The sequence below is a fragment of the Ranitomeya variabilis genome, chromosome 5, assembly GCF_051348905.1.
Source record: "Ranitomeya variabilis isolate aRanVar5 chromosome 5, aRanVar5.hap1, whole genome shotgun sequence".
NCBI classification, from domain to species: domain Eukaryota; kingdom Metazoa; phylum Chordata; class Amphibia; order Anura; family Dendrobatidae; genus Ranitomeya; species Ranitomeya variabilis.
In genome coordinates this window covers 244,008,423-244,031,579 of record NC_135236.1, presented here as the reverse complement: position 1 = coordinate 244,031,579, position 23,157 = coordinate 244,008,423, and the positions used below count along the sequence as shown (strand labels likewise).

General features: G+C 45.2%; 1 protein-coding gene across 1 annotated transcript; it reads left to right on the top strand.

Annotated features, from left to right (window-relative positions):
• Positions 1-849: 849 nt before the first annotated feature.
• Positions 850-1,794, top strand: LOC143774958 (olfactory receptor 5F1-like). The gene has a single exon (XM_077262769.1). It carries the CDS (start codon positions 850-852, stop codon positions 1,792-1,794), a length of 945 nt encoding a protein of 314 aa, XP_077118884.1.
• The last annotated feature ends 21,363 nt before the right edge of the window (positions 1,795-23,157 follow it).

Here is a 23,157-nt window from a genome sequence, read left to right as displayed (position 1 = left end):
CTGAACACTAAAATGAAATTTACTTACTAATAAATGTGAAACATTTCATCATGATTTTTTTTTTAATTATATAAGGCAAATTATATAAGAAAAAGTCATCATTAATTACCTCTGAGGATGTCAAGGCCACCATCAATATGAGGAGAGGACTTTCTAAACAAGCAAGCACTGATCAATAGAGAACTAATGGTAACATAAATTCTTCCAATGCCTTAGTTAATATAGTTTCTGGAATTATATTGAGAGTGCATTAACTTAGGATCAGTTTTTGCCATTTTCTGTGGTGTTATGAAAAGGAGCTGACAACCGGCATTAGGTACCTTACAGCTGGTATTTTTGGTCTTCAACATCACTAGTCATCTATAGATTAACTTAATATCTATTATATTAATTCATAGATAATTAAAACATGAGTAATCATGAAGATATTAAAAAGATGTCCGACTGTACCGCCTTTCTGAGGCTCTTTTATTTCAGTGTGTGTCAACAATCTGATATAACCTGAGAGTTCATTTAGTTGTAATTTAGAATTATTTTGACGTTCTTTTGGTGAAAATTAACGCCGCATGAATTGACCTGTGGTGGGCTGGTGCTTATACACAGCAGCCAATCTCAACTAGCAGAGCAGGTAAGGAATAGTGAAAGAAGAAATAATCATCTTCATGTTCTTATTGTTATATACTTTTGTAACTATTTGTTTTATATGGTTTTAGATTAATTTCCACATACCAGACATCTACACTATATTATTCCATTTGCTTGCAGATTTGGACAAATACAGCTTTTAATGAAAACCTAGAGGAATAATTGTTCTGCAATGTCCATCCTTGTGCTGTGCGTATTAATGCAATGGAGCAAAGAAACAGAACACTTGTCACAGAATTCATTCTCTCTGGTCTCTCCTCCAACCCAGACCTCCAGCTTCCTCTCTTTCTGCTGTGCCTGTTAGTCTACATGATAACTTTGCTGGGAAACCTTATGATCATTGTATTAATTAGAGTAACCCCCGGACTGCAGACACCAATGTACTTCTTCCTTATGAATTTATCATTTGTAGATGTCCTTTATTCATCAACTATTACACCCAATATTATGGTTAACCTCTTCTCTGAATGTAAAACGATCACCTTCATTGCTTGTGGAATACAATTATTCCTCTTCATTGATCTGGCGAGCTCAGAAGCAATGTTGCTTGCGGTAATGGCCTATGACCGATTTGCAGCTATATGTAAACCACTATATTATAATATAATTATAAGCAAAGCAGCATGTTGGAAACTTGTATTCTCAGTATACACTGCAGGATGTCTGAACTCATTCATACATACATATTGCGCATTTACTTTACCATTTTGTGGGTCTAATCGGGTCAACCATTTCTATTGTGATATCAATCCCATCTTAAGACTTTCATGTAAAGATATATTTCTTAACCAAGTTTTCTCATTTGTTTTTGCTGGTTCTGTTGGAGTAGGCTCTTTTTTATGTATTGTGATATCATATGTCTACATTGTATTTGCCATACTTAGACTTGGGTCTACTAGAGGTAGGAGCAAGTCTTTATCCACTTGTGCCTCTCACTTTACTTGTGTAGCCGTATTCTACTGCCCGGTCTTCTTCATGTACTTACGACCAAATTCTGCATATGCAGTGGATCAGGACTGGGTAGTGTCAGTGTTTTATACAGTAGTAATACCTATGTTAAATCCTATTATTTACAGCTTTAGAAATCAAGATGTGAAACATGCACTGGTAAATTTTAAGATGCACCTAGGCTTTAGAGGAGGAAATTAGAAAAAAAATTGAAGCAAACAATGTGTTCACTTCTGTACTTAATATTCCCTATCCTGGTAAATACGGTCCCCTCATCCCCATCCTGATATGCATGGTCCCCTCATTCCTATCCTGGTACACATAGCCCCCTTATCCCTATCCTGGTGTGCATGGCCCCTTCATCCTTATCCTGGTATGCATGACACCCACATCCCTATCCTGGTATACATGGCCTCCTCTTCCCCATCCTGGTGTGCATGGCCTCCTCATCCCTATCCTGGTATGCACGGCCTCCTCATCCCTATCCTGGTATGCATGACCTCGGCATCCCTATCCTGGTATGCATGGCCTCCTCATTCCTATCCTGGTATGCAAGGCTCCCTCATCCCTATCCTGGTATGCATGGCCTCGTCATCCCTATCCTGGTATGCAAGGCTCCCTCATCCCTATCCTGGTATGCATGGCCTCCTCATCCCTATCCTGGTATGCATGACCTCCTCATTCCTATCCTGGTATGCATGGCTCCCTCATCCCTATCCTGGTATGCATGGCCTCCTCATCCCTATCCTGGTATGCATGGCCTCCTCATCCTTACCCTGGTATGTAAGGTTCCCTTATCCCTATCCTGGTATGCTTTGCCCTCCCATTCCTATCCTGGTATGCATGGCCTCCTCATCACTATCCTGGTATGCATGGCCTCCTCATTCATATCCTGGTATGCATGACCTACTCATTCCTATCCTGTTATGCATTGCCTCCTCATCCCTATCCTGGTATGCAAGGCTCCCTCATCCATATCTTGGTATGTATGGCCCCCTCATCCCTATCCTGGTATGCATGGCCCCCTCATCCCTATCCTGGTATGCATGGCCCCCTCATCATTATACTGGTATACATGGTTTTTGGGATAATTCATCTAGAAATCCAGCCACCATTTTGCTGCTCTTTGCCATGTTCATTTCCAATATAAAGTCAGCATAAGTGTCTAACCCAAGTAAACTGCTCTTCTCTTCACGGAGCTTTACAAGTTCTCAAAGAAGATTATTGTTCTCCTCCTTGCAGCGAGAGTTGAAATCCAACTCCAGCTTTTGCCTAGTCTCCAGGACAAAACATTTTTTCATCAAAGGGAAATAATGAAGATATTTTACGGTGACTTTTAATTTGCCATCCTCTGCTTTCTCCAAGTTCAATAAATCATCAGGAAGGCCTCCTAGTTCCTCCCTGGAAAACATTAGAAATGTAATATCTTCATTCAAATTTTTACTGAAATCAATTGATAGTGTACTAATCTTTTTTTTAAAGTCCTTAATTTTCTGTTGCCTTTCCAAGAATCTCTTTGCCTCTGGTTTCAAAGTATCAGGAGGTAACAGGGTCTGCAAGTGCTCATAACTTCTATACCCACCTCCCGCATACTTTTCTCTACATCAAACTCAGACAAGGTCTTGTCGGCCTCGGTACTTGTTGTTCGGACATCTTTATCAGAAGATACGTGCTGCACGAAATCCAGCATGCTCCTTTCAATTGCATACTCCACCTCCACGTCAGCCAGCACCTTCAGCGTGTTCTCATAGGACACATGATCTGTCTTCAGGCTGCCCACACTGTCATACACACACTTGGTTTTCTCAATAAGCTTGGCAGCCATTGAGCGGATTTGTTCTGGAGTAAGATCCCATCGGAGCCGGTTCTCTTGCTTCTTAGGAGGCAATTCCATCATATGATCTGTAGGGGCCATGTGCTCCATCTGTCACAGAAGCCTTCAGAGCAGCCGCACGGTGCAGTGCAGGAGGAGCAGTCACGTCTGCGGGGAGGGCTCCGCGCGTCTCTCCACTTTGAAAGATTTGTGGGTCCATCCAGTCACCTACATACCCCACCCCAGGGGGTGTGTCTAAAGACATAATGGAGCCTGTTGTTTGGTACGTGATCTGTGTCTTGGGAGGTAGAAGACCTCCTGTGTGTGTGGCTACAGACCGAACCTGCGTACTGGACATTGCCCAAGCATGTGTGCTCACAGGCCTGAGGGAGCAGGGAGCCCGGCTAAGGACATTTTGTGTTGTTTTGCCTGCTCTGAAGGCCATGTCTCCTCCTGTTTTCCTCCTCGCGCACCCAAGCGTGTACTCCCTGTCCAGAGATAGTGGAGACCTGTTAACCCTAGAACGCATGCCTGGGGCCTTGCAGGCCTGCCAAGTTACTTGTTTTCTATTTTCTGTAAAAGTACTTTAGTTAGAATTTTGAAAATCTAGGTAATCCTCAGGTATATAGTTGTTAGTAATTTCCAGTTATTCATTTATTTTTATGTTACAGACATTTCGGTATAACAACCTTTTTTTGGGACTAACCCATATTCATGCACCTGGGGCCTTTTAGGTCTGTACTAGGTTTACATGTGATACTCAGTCTTTTTGTCTGTATTGTTGCTGGGGAAGAACTTTTATGACTCTGCTATTGCTGGGAAGAGTGTGGATTCTGCATGACAGCGCTGCTATATTTGTCCAGCAAAGAAGGAAAGAAAATCGGAGCGTTTCTGTTCTACTTGCGGACAAAATGTATGAAAGGAACATTCAGCCGAAAAAATAATATGCGAGAATTGTCGGGGGAATATGTAAAGTTACAAATAAATATTCCTGCACCAAGTTTGCTGCAACCAAAAAATGTTTTCATAAAAAAATTGCATATAGAATGCCTATATTTGGCGTGCCCGTTTACTTACTTTTTTGTTGTTTTATGCACATAGTTATGTTTTGAAATATACACATCTTAGGCTGTGTTCCCAGTAGCGCTGGGGTTCGCCAGAAGGGGATCCATAATGGATCTGACCTCCTGGCATTCCGCCAGCCTTAGTTGGGGTCACCAGGAGGTCAGATCCATTACGGATCCCCTCCTGGCGGACCCCAGCGCTAGTTGGAATGCATCCTTACCTTGCAATTGTAAAACAAATTTTGAAAAGTATTTTTATTTGAGTTATTCCGTGTTATTTGCACACAGGCCTAAAAGGCCCCAGGTGCGTGAATATGGGGTAGTCCCAAAAAAAGGTTGTTATACCAAAATGCCTATAACTTAAAAATATATGAACAACTGGAAATTCCTAACAACTATATACCTGAGGAATACCTAGAGTTTCAAAATTCTAACTAAAGTAATTTTACAGAAAATAGAAAACAAGTAACCTGGCAGGCCTGCGAGGCCCCAGGTATGTGTTCGCCAGCCTTAGCTGGGGTCACCAGGAGGTCAGATCCATTACGGAATCCCGTCCTGGCGGACCCCTGCGCTAGTGGGAATGCATCCTTACTTTGCAATAAACTTTGAAAAGTATTTTTATTTGAGTTATTCCATGATAATTGTAAACAGGCCTAAAAGGCCCCAGGTGCGTGAATGTGTAGATTTCTATGGGTATGCGTTCTAGGGTTAAAATGTATATATATATATATATATATATATATATATATATATATATATATATATATATATATATATATATATATATATATATATATATATATATATATATATTATACTTTATGATCTTGGGTGTACATATGGATATGTGTGTGCGGTACTGTTCAGACACTGTGTAGGTTTTGCCGAGGCACATTATGATGGTATTAGTAAAACATTGTTCATAGGTCTTAGTGAGGCAGTGTCCTGTTCTGTTGAGAAACTGTATGGTGGACAAGGTGTTATGGAGGTACTCTATTGTGGTGTTATGGAGGTACTGTATGGTGCTGTTATGGAGGTATTGTATGGTGGTGTTATGGAGGGACCGTATGGCGGTGTTATGGAGGGACTGTATTGTGGTGTTATGGAGGTAGTGTATGGTGCTGTTATGGAGAAACCGTATGGTGGTGTTATGGAGGTAATGTATGGTGCTGTTATGGAGGTATTGTATGGTGGTGCTATGGAGGGACTATATGGTGGAGTTATGGAAGGACTGTATTGTGATGTTATGGAGGCAGTGTATGGTGCTGTTATGGATGTAATGTATGGTGCTGTTATGGAGGGATTGTATGGTGGTGTTTTGAAGGTACTGAATGATGGTGTTATGAAGGCACTGTATGGTGGTGTTAAGGAGGTACTCTATGGTGGAATTATGGAGGTTTTGTAAGGTGCCATTATGGAGGTACTGTATGGGTGGCGGACAGCGGGAATGGTGAACACTGATTCACATACGAGCTGAAGATTACACCGCCTGACAACGGGAGAGGAGGGAAGGGAGTATTGGACAAAGTGATTTACTGCTAGCGCAGATTCAAGGACTGTGGTGTGCGTGTGTCATTATACAGTGGGGCTGTGCGTGTGTGTGTCATTATACAGTGGGGCTATGTGTGTATGTCATTATGCAGTGAGGCTGTGCGTGTGTGTCATTGGTGCATTCACTCTGTGTCATTCTATGTACTGCAGACTTGTGAATCATCACATTGCTCGCAGTGCTGTGGTTATTCGGCGGGTGTGTGACTGCAAGTTTGTGATTTGCATACATGCGGTCACATGCCGACTAGACTTGCATGGCCTAATGCAACTGTATTGAACAAGGCCAGAAACAGTCTAGTCAGAATGTGGCTGGGAATATATGCTGTATATATATATATATATATATATATCACATGCTTGTGTGACGCCACAGGGTCTTGGTTGTCACAGTGGCATTGCTTTCCTCATGGGGAGAGTGATGTCACGCTTGGAAGTGATGGAGGATTCCTTTTGACAGGTAATCAGCACATACAACACCGTTCTGACTCTGGGCTAGAAGGGGGAGCTCTACACCTGACTTCAGGGGAGCTGTTCTTTTTGGTTGGGAGAAGTTAGTTGCCAGGCAGTTACAAAGATTTAGACAGTTGGTGCCGGACAGCAGACTGGAGCAGTCTGAAGCAGAAGGACGGGTGAGGGGTCGTAGAGCCAGAGGTGCTGTAGCTCCTAGATTGCGAGATACAGAAGGAATAACAGCTTTTAGCTAACGTGCCGGAGAGCGAAGCAGAGGAGAGTGACAACAAGGGAGAATAGCTGTGACTGGGCTACCTCCCTGATAGAGTGCAGATACCGGTAGGCAGACAAACGAGGCTGTGTCATACTCTAGGAGGCACAGCAGAAACCGGTAGGACAGCAAGACTACACGTATCCTGTCCGCCCTAATGCCCAGGAGACACAGTGACACATTAATATTATTTATTATTATAGCGCCATTTATTCAATGGCGCTTTACATGTGAGGAGGGGTATACATAATAAAACCAGGTACAATAATCTTGAACAATACAAGTCACAACTGGTACAGGAGGTGAGAGGACCCTGCCCGCGAGGGCTCACAATTTACAAGGGATGGGTGACGATACAGTAGGTGAGGATAGAGCTGGTCGTGCAGTGGTTTGGTCGATCGGTGGTTACTGCAGGTTGTAGGCTTGCCGGAAGAGGTAGGTCTTCAGGTTATTTTTGAAGGTTTCGATGGTGGGTGAGAGTCTGATATTTTGTGGTAGAGAGTTCCAGGGTAGGGTTGATGCGTGAGAAAAATCTTGTATGCGATTGTGGGAAGAGGAGATAAGAGGGGAGTAGAGAAAGAGATCTTGTGAGGACCGGAGGTTGCGTGCAGGAAAGTACTGGGAGATGAGGTCATAGATGTATGGAGGAGACAGGTTGTGGATGGCTTTGTATGTCATGGTTAGGCTTTTGTACTGGAGTCTCTGGGTAATGGGGAGCCAGTGAAGGGATTGACAGAGGGGAGAGGCCGGGGAATAGTGGGAGACAGCTGGATTAGTCAGGCAGCAGAGTTTAGAATAGATTGGAGGGGTGCAAGAGTGTTAGAGGGGAGGCCACAGAACAGGAGATTACAGTAGTCGAGGCGGGAGATAATGAGGGCATGAACTAGGATTTTTACAGATTCTTGGTTTAGGAATGTACGGATGCGTTAAATATTTTTGAGTTGAAGGCGGCAGGAAGTGGAAAGGACTTGAATGTACGGTTTGAAGGAGAGATCAGTGTCAAGGATTACCCCGAGAAAGCGAGCTTGTGGGACTGGGGAGAGTGGGCAGCCGTTGACTGTAATGGATAGGTTCGTTGGGAGGGTCACGTGAGATGGGGGAAAGACAATGAATTCTGTTTTGTCCATGTTAAGTTTTAGAAATCTAGCGGAGAAGAAGGATGAAATAGTGGATAGACATTGAAGGATTCTGGTTAGTTGGTGACCTTAGTTATGTGTTGTGAATTCTGCTCTTGGGTTCCCTCCGGTGGTTGTTGGTGGTAGTGCAGTTGTCCCTGAGTTGCAATCCTGGGCAGGTGTCCCTGCTGATTGCAGCTCTGACTGGGGTATTTAGGTGTGCAGGATTCATTAGACCTTGCCAGTTGTCCATTGTTCTTGGAGGTTTTGCATCTTTGTCTGGTTCCTCCTGCCCTACTGTCAAATCAGCAAAGATAAGTGTCTGGTTTTTGTTTCTGCAGCACACATGCTGTGTGCTTTACAATTCAGTGCTATTCATTGCTTTTTGTCCAGCTTAGACTGTGTTTGGATTTTTCAGTCAAGTTGGATTCTCAGGAGATGCAGATATACATTTCATGTCTTTAGTTAGATGGTGGAATTTTTGTATTTTCTGCTGTGGATATTTTTAGGATTTTAATACTGACCGCTTAGTATTCTGTCCTATCCTTTCCTATTTAGCTAGCATGACCTCTTTTGCTAAATCCTGATTTCTGCCAGCGTGTGTCTTTCCTATTTGTGGGGGGCTGTCTATCCTTTGGGGTTCTGCTCTGAGGCAAGATAGAATTCCCATTTCCATCTATAGGGGTATTTAGTCCTCTGTTGTGAATTCCGTTCTCGAACTCCCTCCTGTGGTCATGAATGGTACTTCGGCAAGTTCTGTCTATGGACTCCCTCTGGTGGCTGTGAGTGGAGCTGCTGGTTCTGAGACTCCTTCCTCAGCTGCCCTCGTTTAGTGCTAGGCTGGCTTTCCTATTTAACTCCACTCAGATCGTTACCTCATGCCAGCTGTCAATGTCTTAGCACTGGTTCAGATCTCTCCTGGATCTTTCTGATGACCTGTCTACTCCAGCAGAAGCTAAGTCCCTGCTAGTTAATTTGTTGTTCATTGTTTTCTTGTCCAGCTTGCTATCATGATATTGCCTTGCTAGCTGGAAGCTCTGGGATGCAGAGTGGCACCTCCGCACCGTGAGTCGGTGCGGGGGTCTTTTTGCACACTCTGCGTGGTATTTTGTATTTTTTTGTGCTGACCGCAAAGATGCCTTTTCTATCCTCTGTCTGTTTAGTGAAGTCTGGCCTCCTTTGCTAATACCTGTTTCATTCCTGTGTTTGTGACTTCCATCTTAACTCACAGTCAATATTTGTGGGGGGCTGCCTTTTTTCTTTGGGGAATTTCTCTGAGGCAAGGTAAGGCTTTATTTCCTATCTTTAGGGGTAGCTAGCTCTTAGGCTGTGAAGAGGCGTCTAGGCAGAGTTAGGTACGCTCCACGGCTATTTCTAGTGTCTGTGATAGGATTAGGGTTTGCGGTCAGCAGAGCTCCCACTTCCCAGAGCTTGTCCTGTTCTATAGTTTAACCATCAGGTCATTCCGAGTGCTCCTAACCATCAGGTCCATAACAGTCCTCTGGCTGTGTCGAGGTGTCTAGGATGTGTTAGGTACACCCCACGGCTACTTCTAGTTGCTGTGTCAGTTTAGGGTTTGCGGTCAGTACAGGTTCCACCTACTCCTGAGAAAGTCTCATGCGGATCCAAGGTCACCGGATCATAACAGTACAACTGGCCAACAATGAGTTAAATGCATCTCAGAAGAAGGGAAGAAAGGTGTTGAGCCATTTTATTTCTGTAGCCTGCTTGGTCTTTTCTTCCCTCTTTTTCTCTGGGTGGCTGAGGAGTCTTGTGCTAGCATGGATGTTCAGGGATTAGCTTCTCGTGTAGACCAGCTTGCTGCTAGGGTACAGGGTATTTCTGATTATATTGTTCAGACTCCAGTTTTAGAGCCTAAGATTCCTACTCCTGATTTGTTTTTTGGGGACAGGTCCAAATTTTTGAGTTTTAAAAACAACTGTAAACTGTTTTTTGCTCTGAGACCTCGATCCTCTGGTGATTCCATTCAGCAGGTTAAAATTGTCATCTCCCTGCTGCGTGGTGATCCTCAGGATTGGGCATTTTCCCTGGAATCTGGGAATCCGGCCTTGCTTAATGTAGACGCCTTTTTTCAGGCTTTAGGATTATTATATGATGAACCAAATTCTGTGGATCAAGCGGAGAAGACCTTGTTGGCCCTGTCTCAGGGTCAAGGAGCGGCAGAATTGTATTGTCAGAAATTTAGAAAATGGTCTGTGTTGACTAAATGGAATGATGATGCTTTGGCGGCAATTTTCAGAAAGGGTCTTTCTGAATCCGTTAAAGATGTTATGGTGGGGTTTCCCACGCCTTTCGGTCTGAATGATTCTATGTCGCTGGCCATTCAGATTGATCGGCGCTTGTGGGAGCGCAGATCTGTAATGACCAAAGAAAAAAGATCATGTCCATACAATTGGGAGCACCTCAAACCAATTTCAAAAGGATTATTTTAAACAATAAAGGCTTTTATTGATAAATAACACAGCAATTCACACAGAATACAAGATTAAAAACATTTAAAAGTGCAATATGCAACAACAAAACCTGCACATCAGTCACTTCCTAGTATAGGGAAAAGTGACAAACCACATCCCTGCCCTCTCCCACTGAATGAATTTAAAGTGCAATAAACGGAGTATTATAACCAAGAAGACATACTGAGATTAAAGAATGCAGGAATATGAATAATCAACCTACAACTCTGAACCCATGACTGTAGAAATATGCATATGAATATATACACCTAGTATGCACATATACAGTGCCCTATCTGCATCACAGTATCACCTGGCCTGCTAGATATACCGCAAAAAGAGTTAACAACAGGTAAAAATGTCAGATGAAGAAGGTATACATACGCCCTATGGTCCAATACTGAGCCTGGCAGATACAAAACATGCGAGAGCAGATGGAAGCAGAAAATAGTAAGGGGGAGGGAAATGGGATGTGGGGTGCAATCCCACGCGTATCGCCGCAGCTGTGGCGGCTTCCTCAGGGAAAAAATAGCATACTGTGGGAGCGCAGATCTGTGCGCGCTGTGGCGTTGTCCTCAGAGCAGATGCCTGAGCCTATGCAGTGTGATAGGATTCTGTCTAGAATGGAACAACAAGGATTCAGACATCAGAATAGGTTGTGTTTTTATAGTGGCGATGCTTCTCATGTCATTTCAGTCTGCCCTAAGTGTACAAAGAAGATCGCTAGTTCATTTACCATCAGTACTGTACAACCTAAATTTCTGTTATCTGTACCCTTGATCTGCTCATTGTCACCATTTTCTGTCATGGCGTTTGTGGATTCAGGCGCTGCCTTGAACTTAATGGACTTTGAGTTTGCCAGGCGTTGTGGTTTTCCCTTGCAGTCTTTACAGAACCCTCTTCCTTTAAGGGGCATTTGTCATGATTCTCAATGGCGAGAGAACATAGCCCAGCATATATGAGAACTAGCTCTTGGAAGATGGAAACTATACTGACCATGAACTAAACCTGCCGCACAACTAGAAGTGGCCGGGTAGCATGCCTACGTTTTTTAACCCTAGATGCCCAGCGCCAGCCGGAGAACTACCTAATCCTAGCAGAGGAAAAGACAGTCCTGGCTCACCTCTAGAGAAATTTTCCCAAAAGGCAGACAGAGGCCCCCACATATATTGGCGGTGATTTTAGATGAAATGACAAACGTAGTATGAAAATAGGTTTAGCAAAATCGAGGTCCGCTTTCTAGATAGCAGGAAGACAGAAAGGACACTTTCATGGTCAGCAGAAAACCCTATCAAAACACCATCCAGAAATTCCTTTAAGACTCTAGCATTAACTCATAACACCAGAGTGGCAATTTCCGATCACAAGAGCTTTCCAGACACAGTAACGAAACAGCAGCTGTGAACAGGAACAAAATGCAAAAACACACAAGGACAAAAGTCCAACTTAGCTGGGAGTTGTCTAGTAGCAGGAACAAGCACAGAAGGCTTCTGATTACATTGTTGACCGGCAAGAAACTGACAGAGGAGCAAGGTTATATAGCGACTCCCACATCCTGATAGGAGCAGGTGAACAGAGGGGATGATGCACACAAGTTCAATTCCACAAGTGGCCACCGGGGGAGCCCAGAATCCAATTTCACAACAGTACCCCCCCCTCAAGGAGGGGGCACCGAACCCTCACCAGAACCACCAGGGCGATCAGGATGAGCCCTATGAAAGGCACGGACAAGATCGGAGGCATGAACATCAGAGGCAGTGACCCAAGAATTATCCTCCTGACCGTATCCCTTCCATTTGACCAGATACTGGAGTCTCCGTCTGGAAACACGAGAGTCTAAGATCTTTTCCACAACGTACTCCAACTCACCCTCAACCAACACCGGAGCAGGAGGCTCAACGGAAGGCACAACCGGTACCTCATACCTGCGCAACAATGACCGATGAAAAACATTATGAATCGAAAAGGATGCAGGGAGGTCCAAACGGAAGGACACAGGGTTAAGAATCTCCAATATCTTGTACGGGCCGATGAACCGAGGCTTAAACTTAGGAGAAGAAACCCTCATAGGGACAAAACGAGAAGACAACCACACCAAGTCCCCAACACAAAGCCGAGGACCAACACGACGACGGCGGTTGGCAAAAAGCTGAGTCTTCTCCTGGGACAACTTCAAATTGTCCACCACCTGCCCCCAAATCTGATGCAACCTCTCCACCACAGCATCCACTCCAGGACAATCCGAAGATTCCACTTGACCGGAGGAAAATCGAGGATGAAACCCCAAATTACAGAAAAACGGGGACACCAAGGTGGCAGAGCTGGCCCGATTATTGAGGGCGAACTCCGCCAAAGGCAAAAAAGCAACCCAATCATCCTGATCCGCAGACACAAAACACCTCAAATATGTCTCCAAGGTCTGATTAGTCCGCTCGGTCTGGCCATTAGTCTGAGGATGGAAAGCAGACGAAAAAGACAAATCTATGCCCATCCTAGCACAGAATGCCCGCCAAAATCTAGACACGAATTGGGTCCCTCTGTCAGAAACGATATTCTCAGGAATACCATGCAAACGAACAACATTTTGAAAAAACAGAGGAACCAACTCGGAAGAAGAAGGCAACTTAGGCAAGGGAACCAGATGGACCATCTTAGAGAAACGGTCACACACCACCCAGATGACAGACATCTTCTGAGAAACAGGCAGATCCGAAATAAAATCCATCGAGATGTGCGTCCAAGGCCTCTTCGGGATAGGCAAGGGCAACAACAATCCACTAGCCCGAGAACAACAAGGCTTGGCCCGAGCACAAACGTCACAAGACTGCACAAAGCCTCGCACATCTCGTGACAGGGAAGGCCACCAGAAGGACCTTGCCACCAAATCCCTGGTACCAAAGATTCCAGGATGACCTGCCAACGCAGAAGAATGAACCTCAGAGATGACTCTACTGGTCCAATCATCGGGAACAAACAGTCTACCAGGTGGGCAACGATCAGGTCTATCCGCCTGAAACTCCTGCAAGGCCCGCCGCAGGTCTGGAGAAACGGCAGACAATATCACTCCATCTTTAAGGATACCTGTGGGCTCAGAATTACCAGGGGAGTCAGGCTCAAAACTCCTAGAAAGGGCATCCGCCTTAACATTCTTAGAACCCGGTAGGTACGACACCACAAAATTAAACCGAGAGAAAAACAACGACCAGCGCGCCTGTCTAGGATTCAGGCGCCTGGCAGACTCAAGGTAAATTAAATTTTTGTGGTCAGTCAATACCACCACCTGATGTCTGGCCCCCTCAAGCCAGTGACGCCACTCCTCAAAAGCCCACTTCATGGCCAAAAGCTCCCGATTCCCAATATCATAATTCCGCTCGGCGGGCGAAAATTTACGGGAAAAAAAAGCACAAGGTCTCATCACGGAGCAGTCGGAACTTCTCTGCGACAACACCGCCCCAGCTCCGATTTCAGAAGCGTCGACCTCAACCTGAAAAGGAAGAGCAACATCAGGCTGACGCAACACTGGGGCGGAAGAAAAGCGGCGCTTGAGCTCCCGAAAGGCCTCCACAGCATCAGGGGACCAATCAGCAACATCAGCACCCTTCTTAGTCAAATCAGTCAATGGTTTAACAACATCAGAAAAACCAGCAATAAATCGACGATAAAAGTTAGCAAAGCCCAAAAATTTCTGAAGACTCTTAAGAGAAGAGGGTTGCGTCCAATCACCAATAGCCTGAACCTTGACAGGATCCATCTCGATGGAAGAGGGGGAAAAAATGTATCCCAAGAAAGAAATCTTTTGAACCCCAAAAACACACTTAGAACCCTTCACACACAAGGAATTAGACCGCAAAACCTGAAAAACCCTCCTGACCTGCTGGACATGAGAGTCCCAGTCATCCGAAAAAATCAGAATATCATCCAGATACACAATCATAAATGTATCCAAATAATCGCGGAAAATGTCATGCATAAAGGACTGGAAGACTGAAGGGGCATTTGAAAGACCAAAAGGCATCACCAAATACTCAAAATGGCCCTCGGGCGTATTAAATGCGGTTTTCCACTCATCCCCCTGCTTGATTCGCACCAAATTATACGCCCCACGGAGATCAATCTTAGAGAACCACTTGGCCCCCTTTATACGAGCAAACAGATCAGTAAGCAGTGGTAACGGATATTGATATTTAACAGTGATTTTATTCAAAAGTCGATAATCAATACACGGCCTCAAAGAGCCGTCTTTCTTAGACACAAAGAAAAAACCGGCTCCTAAGGGAGATGACGAAGGACGAATATGTCCCTTTTCCAAGGACTCCTTTATATATTCTCATATAGCAGCGTGTTCAGGCACAGACAGATTAAATAAACGACCCTTAGGGTATTTACTACCCGGAATCAAGTCTATGGCACAATCGCACTCCCGGTGCGGAGGTAGTGAACCAACCTTGGGTTCTTCAAAAACGTCACGAAAGTCAGACAAGAATTCAGGAATCTCAGAGGGAATAGATGATGAAATGGAAACCAAAGGTACGTCCCCATGAGTACCCTTACATCCCCAGCTTAACACAGACATAGCTCTCCAGTCGAGGACTGGATTATGAGATTGCAGCCATGGCAATCCCAGCACCAAAACATCATGTAGATTATACAGCACCAGAAAGCGAATAACCTCCTGGTGATCCGGATTAACACGCATAGTCACTTGTGTCCAGTATTGTGGTTTATTACTAGCCAATGGGGTGGAGTCAATCCCTTTCAGAGGTATCGGAGCCTCCAGTGGCTCCAAATCATACCCACAGCGTTTGGCAAAGGACCAATCCATAAGACTCAAAGCAGCGCCAGAGTCGACATAGGCATCCGCGGTAATAGATGACAAAGAACAAATCAGGGTCACAGATAGAATAAACTTAGACTGTAAAGTGCTAATTGAAACAGACTTGTCAGGCTTCTTAGTACGCTTAAAGCATGCTGATATAACATGAGTTGAATCACCACAATAGAAGCACAACCCATTTTTTTGTCTAAAATTCTGCCGCTCGCTTCTGGACAGAATTCTATCACATTGCATATTTTCTGGCGTTTTCTCAGTAGACACCGCCAAATGGTGCACAGGTTTGCGCTCCCGCAGACGCCTATCGATCTGAATAGCCATCGTCATGGACTCATTCAGACTCGCAGGCACAGGGAACCCCACCATAACATCCTTAATGGCATCAGAGAGACCTTCTCTGAAAATCGCCGCCAGGGCGCACTCATTCCACTGAGTAAGCACAGACCATTTGCGGAATTTTTGGCAGTATATTTCAGCTTCATCTTGCCCCTGAGACAAGGACATCAAGGCCTTTTCCGCCTGAAGCTCTAAATGAGGTTCCTCATAAAGCAACCCCAAGGCCAGAAAAAACGCATCCACATTGAGCAACGCAGGATCCCCTGGTGCCAATGCAAAAGCCCAGTCTTGAGGGTCGCCCCGGAGCAAGGAAATTACAATCCTGACCTGCTGTGCAGGGTCTCCGGCAGAGCGAGACTTCAGGGACAAAAACAATTTGCAATTATTTTTAAAATTTTGAAAGTGAGATCTATTCCCCGAGAAGAATTCAGGCAAAGGAATTCTAGGCTCAGACATAGGTGCATGAACAACAAAATCTTGCAAATTTTGTACCTTTGTGGCGAGATTATTCAAACCTGTAGCTACACTCTGAAGATCCATTTGAAACAGGTGAACACAGAGCCATTCAAGGATTAGAAGGAGAGAAAGAGAGGAAGGCTGCAGTCTAGGCAGGCTAGCAAGTGATTCAATTAAGAGCACACTCAGAACTAGAGGAAAAAAAAAAAAAAAAATTGTAGCAGACTTCTTTTTTCTCTCCTTTCTCAGCCAGTAATTTAACCCTTTTTTCGGGCCGGTCAAACTGTCATGATTCTCAATGGCGAGAGAACATAGCCCAGCATATATGAGAACTAGCTCTTGGAAGATGGAAACTATACTGACCATGAACTAAACCTGCCGCACAACTAGAAGTGGCCGGGTAGCATGCCTACGTTTTTTAACCCTAGATGCCCAGCGCCAGCCGGAGAACTACCTAATCCTAGCAGAGGAAAAGACAGTCCTGGCTCACCTCTAGAGAAATTTTCCCAAAAGGCAGACAGAGGCCCCCACATATATTGGCGGTGATTTTAGATGAAATGACAAACGTAGTATGAAAATAGGTTTAGCAAAATCGAGGTCCGCTTTCTAGATAGCAGGAAGACAGAAAGGACACTTTCATGGTCAGCAGAAAACCCTATCAAAACACCATCCAGAAATTCCTTTAAGACTCTAGCATTAACTCATAACACCAGAGTGGCAATTTCCGCTCACAAGAGCTTTCCAGACACAGTAACGAAACAGCAGCTGTGAACAGGAACAAAATGCAAAAACACACAAGGACAAAAGTCCAACTTAGCTGGGAGTTGTCTAGTAGCAGGAACAAGCACAGAAGGCTTCTGATTACATTGTTGACCGGCAAGAAACTGACAGAGGAGCAAGGTTATATAGCGACTCCCACATCCTGATAGGAGCAGGTGAACAGAGGGGATGATGCACACAAGTTCAATTCCACAAGTGGCCACCGGGGGAGCCCAGAATCCAATTTCACAACAGGCATTGATGCTACACCTTTGGCTAAAAATAAGCCCCAGTTCTGGACACAGGTGACCATGTGCATGGCGCCAGCCCATCAGGAAGATTGTCGATTTCTGGTGTTGCATAATTTGCATGATGCTATCTTGCTGGGTTTTCCGTGGTTGCAGGTACATAATCCTGTGTTGGATTGGAAGTCTATGTCTGTGACTAGTTGGGGATGTCAGGGGGTTCATAATGACGTTCCTTTGATGTCAATCTCCTCTTTTTCCTCTTCTGAAATTCCAGAGTTTTTGTCTGATTTTCAGGATGTATTCGATGAGCCCAAGTCCAGTTCCCTTCCACCGCATAGGAACTGTGATTGTGCGATTGACTTGATTCCAGGCTGTAAGTTTCCTAAGGGCCGACTTTTCAACCTGTCTGTGCCTGAACATACCGCCATGCGGAGTTATTAAGGAGTCTTTGGAGAAAGGGCATATTCGGCCATCTTCTTCACCATTGGGAGCGGGATTTTTTTTGTTGCTAAGAAGGATGGCTCCTTGAGACCCTGTATTGATTATCGCCTCTTGAATAAGATCACGGTCAAGTTTCAAAACCCTTTACCTCTGCTTTCCAATTTGTTTGCTAGGATTAAGGGGGCTAGTTGGTTTACGAAGATTGACCTTCGGGGGGCATATAATCTTGTTCGTATTAAGCAGGGTGATGAATGGAAAACTGCGTTTAATATGCCCGAAGGCCATTTTGAATACCTTGTGATGCCATTCGGGCTCTCTAATGCTCCATCTGTTTTTCAGTCCTTCATGCACGATATCTTCTGGACTTATCTTGATAAATTCATGATTGTATATTTGGATGACATTTTAATTTTTTCCGATGATTGGGAGTCTCATGTGGAGCATGTCAGGATGGTATTTCAGATCCTTCGTGATAATGCTTTGTTTGTGAAGGGGTCTAAGTGTCTCTTTGAATTGCAGAAGGTTTCTTTTTTGGGCTTCATTTTTTCTCCCTCATCTATAGAGATGGATCCGGTTAAGGTTCAGGCCATTCATGATTGGATTCAACCCACATCCGTGAAGAGCCTTCAGAAATTTTTGGGCTTTGCTAATTTTTATCGCCATTTCATTGCTAACTTCTCCAGTGTCGTTAAACCCTTGACCGATTTGACGAAGAAAGGCGCTGATGTGACGAATTGGTCCTCTGCCGCTGTCTCTGCCTTTCAGGAGCTTAAACGCCGATTTACTTCTGCCCCGGTGTTGCGTCAATCGGATGTTTCTCTTAAGTTTCAGGTTGAGGTTGACGCTTCTGAGATTGGGGCAGGGGCCGTTTTGTCTCAGAGTGATCCTGTTGGTTCCTTGATGAAACCGTGTGCCTTCTTTTCCCGTAAGTTTTCGCCTGCTGAACACAATTATGATGTCGGCAATCGGGAGTTGTTGGCTATGAAGTGGGCGTTTGAGGAGTGGCGACATTGGCTTGAGGGAGCTAAGCACCGTATTGTGGTCTTGACCGATCACAAAAATCTGATTTACCTCGAGTCTGCCAGACGGCTGAATCATAGACAGGCTAGATGGTCCTTGTTTTTTTCCCGTTTTGATTTCGTGGTCTCGTATCTTCCGGGTTCCAAGAATATTAAGGCTGATGCCCTCTCTAGGAGTTTTTTGCCTGATTCTCCTGAGGTCCTTGAACCGGTCGGCATTCTGAAAGAAGGGGTGGTCCTTTCTGCCATTTCCTCTGATTTACAATGGGTTCTTCAGGAATTTCAGGCTGACAAACCTGACCGCTGTCCAGTGGGGAAACTGTTTGTTCCTGATAGATGGACTAGTAGAGTGATTTCTGAGGTTCATTGTTCTGTGTTGGCTGCCCATCCTGGTATTTTTGGTACCAGAGATTTGGTTGGTAGGTCCTTTTGGTGGCCTTCTTTGTCACGTGATGTGCGTTCTTTTGTGCAGTCCTGTGGGACTTGTGCGCGGGCCAAGCCTTGTTGTTCCCGTGCTATTCAGTTGCTTTTGCCTTTGCCGGTCCCTGAGAGGCCCTGGACGCAAATTTCTATGGATTTTATTTCTGATCTTCCGGTTTCCCAGAGGATGTCGGTTATCTGGGTTGTTTGTGACCGGTTCTCTAAGATGGTTCATTTGGTGCCTTTGCCTATATTGCCTTCCTCTTCTGATTTGGTTCCGTTGTTTTTTCAGCATGTGGTTCGTTTGCATGGTATTCCGGAGAATATTGTGTCCAACAGAGGTTCCCAGTTTGTTTCTAGGTTTTGGCGGGCCTTTTGTGCTAGGCTGGGCATTGATTTGTCTTTTTCTTCCGCATTTCATCCTCAGACAAATGGCCAGACCGAGCGAACTAATCAGACTTTGGAAACTTATTTGAGATGCTTTTTGTCTGCTGATCAGGATAATTGGGTGGCTTTCTTGCCATTGGCTGAGTTTGCCCTTAATAATCGGGCTAGTTCGGCTACCTTGGTTTCGCTCTACTTTTGTAATTTTGGTTTTCATCCTCGTTTTTCTTCGGGGCAGGTTGAGCCTTCTGACTGTCCTGGTGTGTATTCTGTGGTTAATAGGTTGCAGAAGATTTGGGCTCATGTGGTGGACAATTTGGTCTTGTCTCAGGAGGAGGCTCAACGTTTTGCTAACCGTCGTCGGTGTGTTGGTTCCCGGCTTCGGGTTGGGGATCTGGTCTGGTTGTCTTCCCGTCATGTTCCTATGAAGGTTTCTTCCCCTAAGTTTAAGCCTCGGTTTATTGGTCCTTTGTTATGGACCTGGTGGTTAGGTGCACCCGGAATGACCTGATAGTTATACACGGAATCGGGACTAGCTCTGGGGAAGTGGGAACTCTGCTGACCGCAAACCCTACTCCTATCACACACACTAGAAATAGCCGTGGAGCGTGCCTGACTCTGCCTAGAAGCCTCTTCACAGCCTAAGAGCTAACTACCCCTAAAGATAGGAAACAAAGCCTCACCTTGCCTCAGAGAAATTGCCCAAAGGTAAAGGCAGCCCCCCACAAGTATTGACTGTGAGTTAAGAGGAATACACAAACATAGGAATGAAATAGGTTTCAGCAAAGGAGGCCAGTCTAACTAAACAGATTGAGGACAGAAAAGGAATCTTTGCGGTCAACACAAAAAACTACAAATAACCACACAGAGTGTGCAAAAAGACCCCCGCACTGACTCACGGTGCGGTGGTGCCACTCTGCACCCCCAGAGCTTCCAGCTAGCAAGACAATATCATGGTAACAAGCTGGATTAGAAAATAAGCAAGAAAACAATGAGCAACTAATAAACTAGCAGGAACTTAGCTTCTGCTGGAATAGACAGGTCCTCAGAAAGATCCCAGAGAGATCTGAACCAAGGCTAAGACATTGACAGCTGGCATACACTAACGATCTGAGTGGAGTTAAATAGAGAAGCCAGTCTAGCAACAAATGAGGAGCAGGTGAGGAAGGCACCTCAATGGCTAGTAGCTCCACTCCCAGCCTCCAGAGGGAGTTCACAGACAGAACTCGCCGAAGTACTATTCATGACCACAGGAGGGAGTTCGAGAACGGAACTCACAACAGTACCCCCCCTTGAGGAGGGCTCACCGAACCCTCACCAGAGCCCCCAGGCCGATCAGGACGAGCTAAATGAAAGGCACGAACCATATCGGCAGCATGGATATCAGAGGCAACAACCCAGGAATTATCCTCCTGACCATAGCCCTTCCATTTGACCAAGTACTGAAGTTTCCGTCTCGAAACACGAGAATCCAAGATCTTCACCACCACATACTCCAACTCCCCCTCGACCAGCACCGGAGCCGGGGGATCAACGGAGGGAACCATAGGCGCCACATATCTCCGCAGCAACGACCGATGGAACACATTATTGATGGCAAAAGAAGCAGGAAGAACCAAACGAAATGACACAGGATTGAGAATTTCAGAAATCTTATACGGACCAATGAAACGAGGCTTAAACTTAGGAGAAGAAACCTTCATAGGAACAAGACGAGACGACAACCAAACCAAGTCCCCAACCCGAAGTCAGGGACCAACCCGGCGACGGCGGTTAGCGAAACATTGAGCCTCCTCCTGGGATAAAGTCAAATTGTCCACCACATGAGTCCAAATCTGTTGCAACCTGTCCACCACAGAATCCACACCAGGACAGTCCGAAGGCTCAACCTGCCCTGAAGAAAAACAAGGATGAAAACCAGAATTACAAAAAAAAGGCGAAACCAAAGTAGCCGAACTGGCCCTATTATTAAGGGCGAACTCAGCCAATGGCAAGAAGGTCACCCAATCATCCTGATCCGCAGAAACAAAGCATCTCAGATATGTTTCCAAAGTCTGATTGGTTCGTTCGGTTTGGCCATTTGTCTGAGGATGGAAGGCCAAAGAAAAAAACAAATCAATGCCCATCTTAGCACAAAAGGACCGCCAAAACCTTTAAACAAACTGGGAACCTCTGTCAGACACGATGTTCTCCGGAATGCCATGCAAACGAACCACATGGTGGAAAAACAATGGAACCAAATCAGAGGAGGAAGGCAACTTAGGCAAGGGTACCAAATGGACCATTTTAGAGAAACGATCACAAACCACCCAGATGACCGACATCCTTTGAGAAACAGGGAGATCTGAAATAAAATCCATGGAAACATGCGTCCAGGGCCTTTTTGGGGACCGGCAAGGGCAAAAGTAACCCACTGGCACGAGAACAGCAGGGCTTAGCCCGAGCACAAGTCCCACAAGACTGCACAAAAGAACGCACATCCCGCGACAAGGAAGGCCACCAAAAGGACCTAGCCACCAAATCTCTGGTACCAAAAATCCCAGGATGACCAGCCAACACCGAACAATGAACCTCAGAGATAACTCTACTAGTCCATTTATCAGGGACAAACAGTTTCTCTGCTGGACAACGGTCAGGTCTATCAGCCTGGAACTCCTGCAGCACTCGCCGCAAATCAGGGGAGATGGCAGACAGAACTACCCCTTCTCTAAGAATACCAGCCGGTTCAGGAACTCCAGGAGAATCAAAACTCCTTGAAAGGGCATCAGCCTTCACATTCTTAGAACCCGGAAGGTATGAAACCACAAAATCGAAACGGGAGAAAAACAGCGACCAACGAACCTGTCTAGGATTCAACCACTTGGCAGACTCGAGATAAGTCAGATTCTTGTGATCCGTCAAGACCACCACGCGATGCTTGGCTCCTTCCAGCCAATGTCGCCACTCCTCGAATGCCCACTTCATAGCCAACAACTCCCGATTGCCAACATCATAATTACGCTCAGCAGGCGAAAACTTTCTAGAAAAGAAAGCACATGGCTTCATTACAGAGCCATCAGAACTTCTCTGAGACAGAACAGCCCCTGCTCCAATCTCAGAAGCATCAACCTCGACCTGAAAAGGGAGCGAAACATCTGGCTGACATAACACAGGAGCCAAAGAGAAACGACGTTTCAACTCCTGAAAAGCTTCAACGGCCGCAAAGGACCAATTCACCACATCAGCACCCTTCTTGGTCAAATCGGTCAATGGTTTAACAACACTAGAAAAATTAGCGATGAAGCGACGGTAAAAATTAGCAAAGCCCAGGAATTTCTGAAGGCTCTTTACAGATGTAGGCTGAGTCCAATCAAAAATGGCCTGAACTTTAACAGGGTCCATCTCGATAGTAGAAGGGGAAAAAATGAAGCCCAAAAAGGAAACCTTCTGAACTCCAAGGAGACATTTAGATCCCTTCATGAACACGGCATTAGCACGAAGGACCTGGAACACCATTCTGACCTGCTTCACAAGAGACTCCCAATCATCCGAAAAGACCAAAATATCATCCAAATATACAATCATGAATCTATCCGGATACTTTCGGAAGATGTCATGCATAAAGGACTGAAACACAGAGGGGGCATTAGAAAGCCCGAATGGCATTACCAGGTACTCAAAATGGCCCTCGGCCGTATTAAATGCTGTTTTCCATTCATCGCCCTGTCTAATACGTACCAGATTATACGCCCCTCGAAGATCTATCTTGGTGAACCAACTAGCCCCCTTAATCCGAGCAAACAAATCAGACAGTAGAGGCAAAGGGTACTGAAATTTGATCGTGATTTTATTGAGAAGGCGGTAATCTATACAAGGTCTCAGATAACCATCCTTCTTGGCCACAAAAAAGAACCCTGCTCCCAATGGTGACGACGACGGGCGAATATGCCCTT

What these genes read in the sequence shown, in the direction of transcription:
- LOC143774958 (XM_077262769.1), top strand. Translation starts at nt 850, where the DNA reads ATGGAGCAAAGAAACAGAACACTTGTCACAGAATTCATTCTCTCTGGT.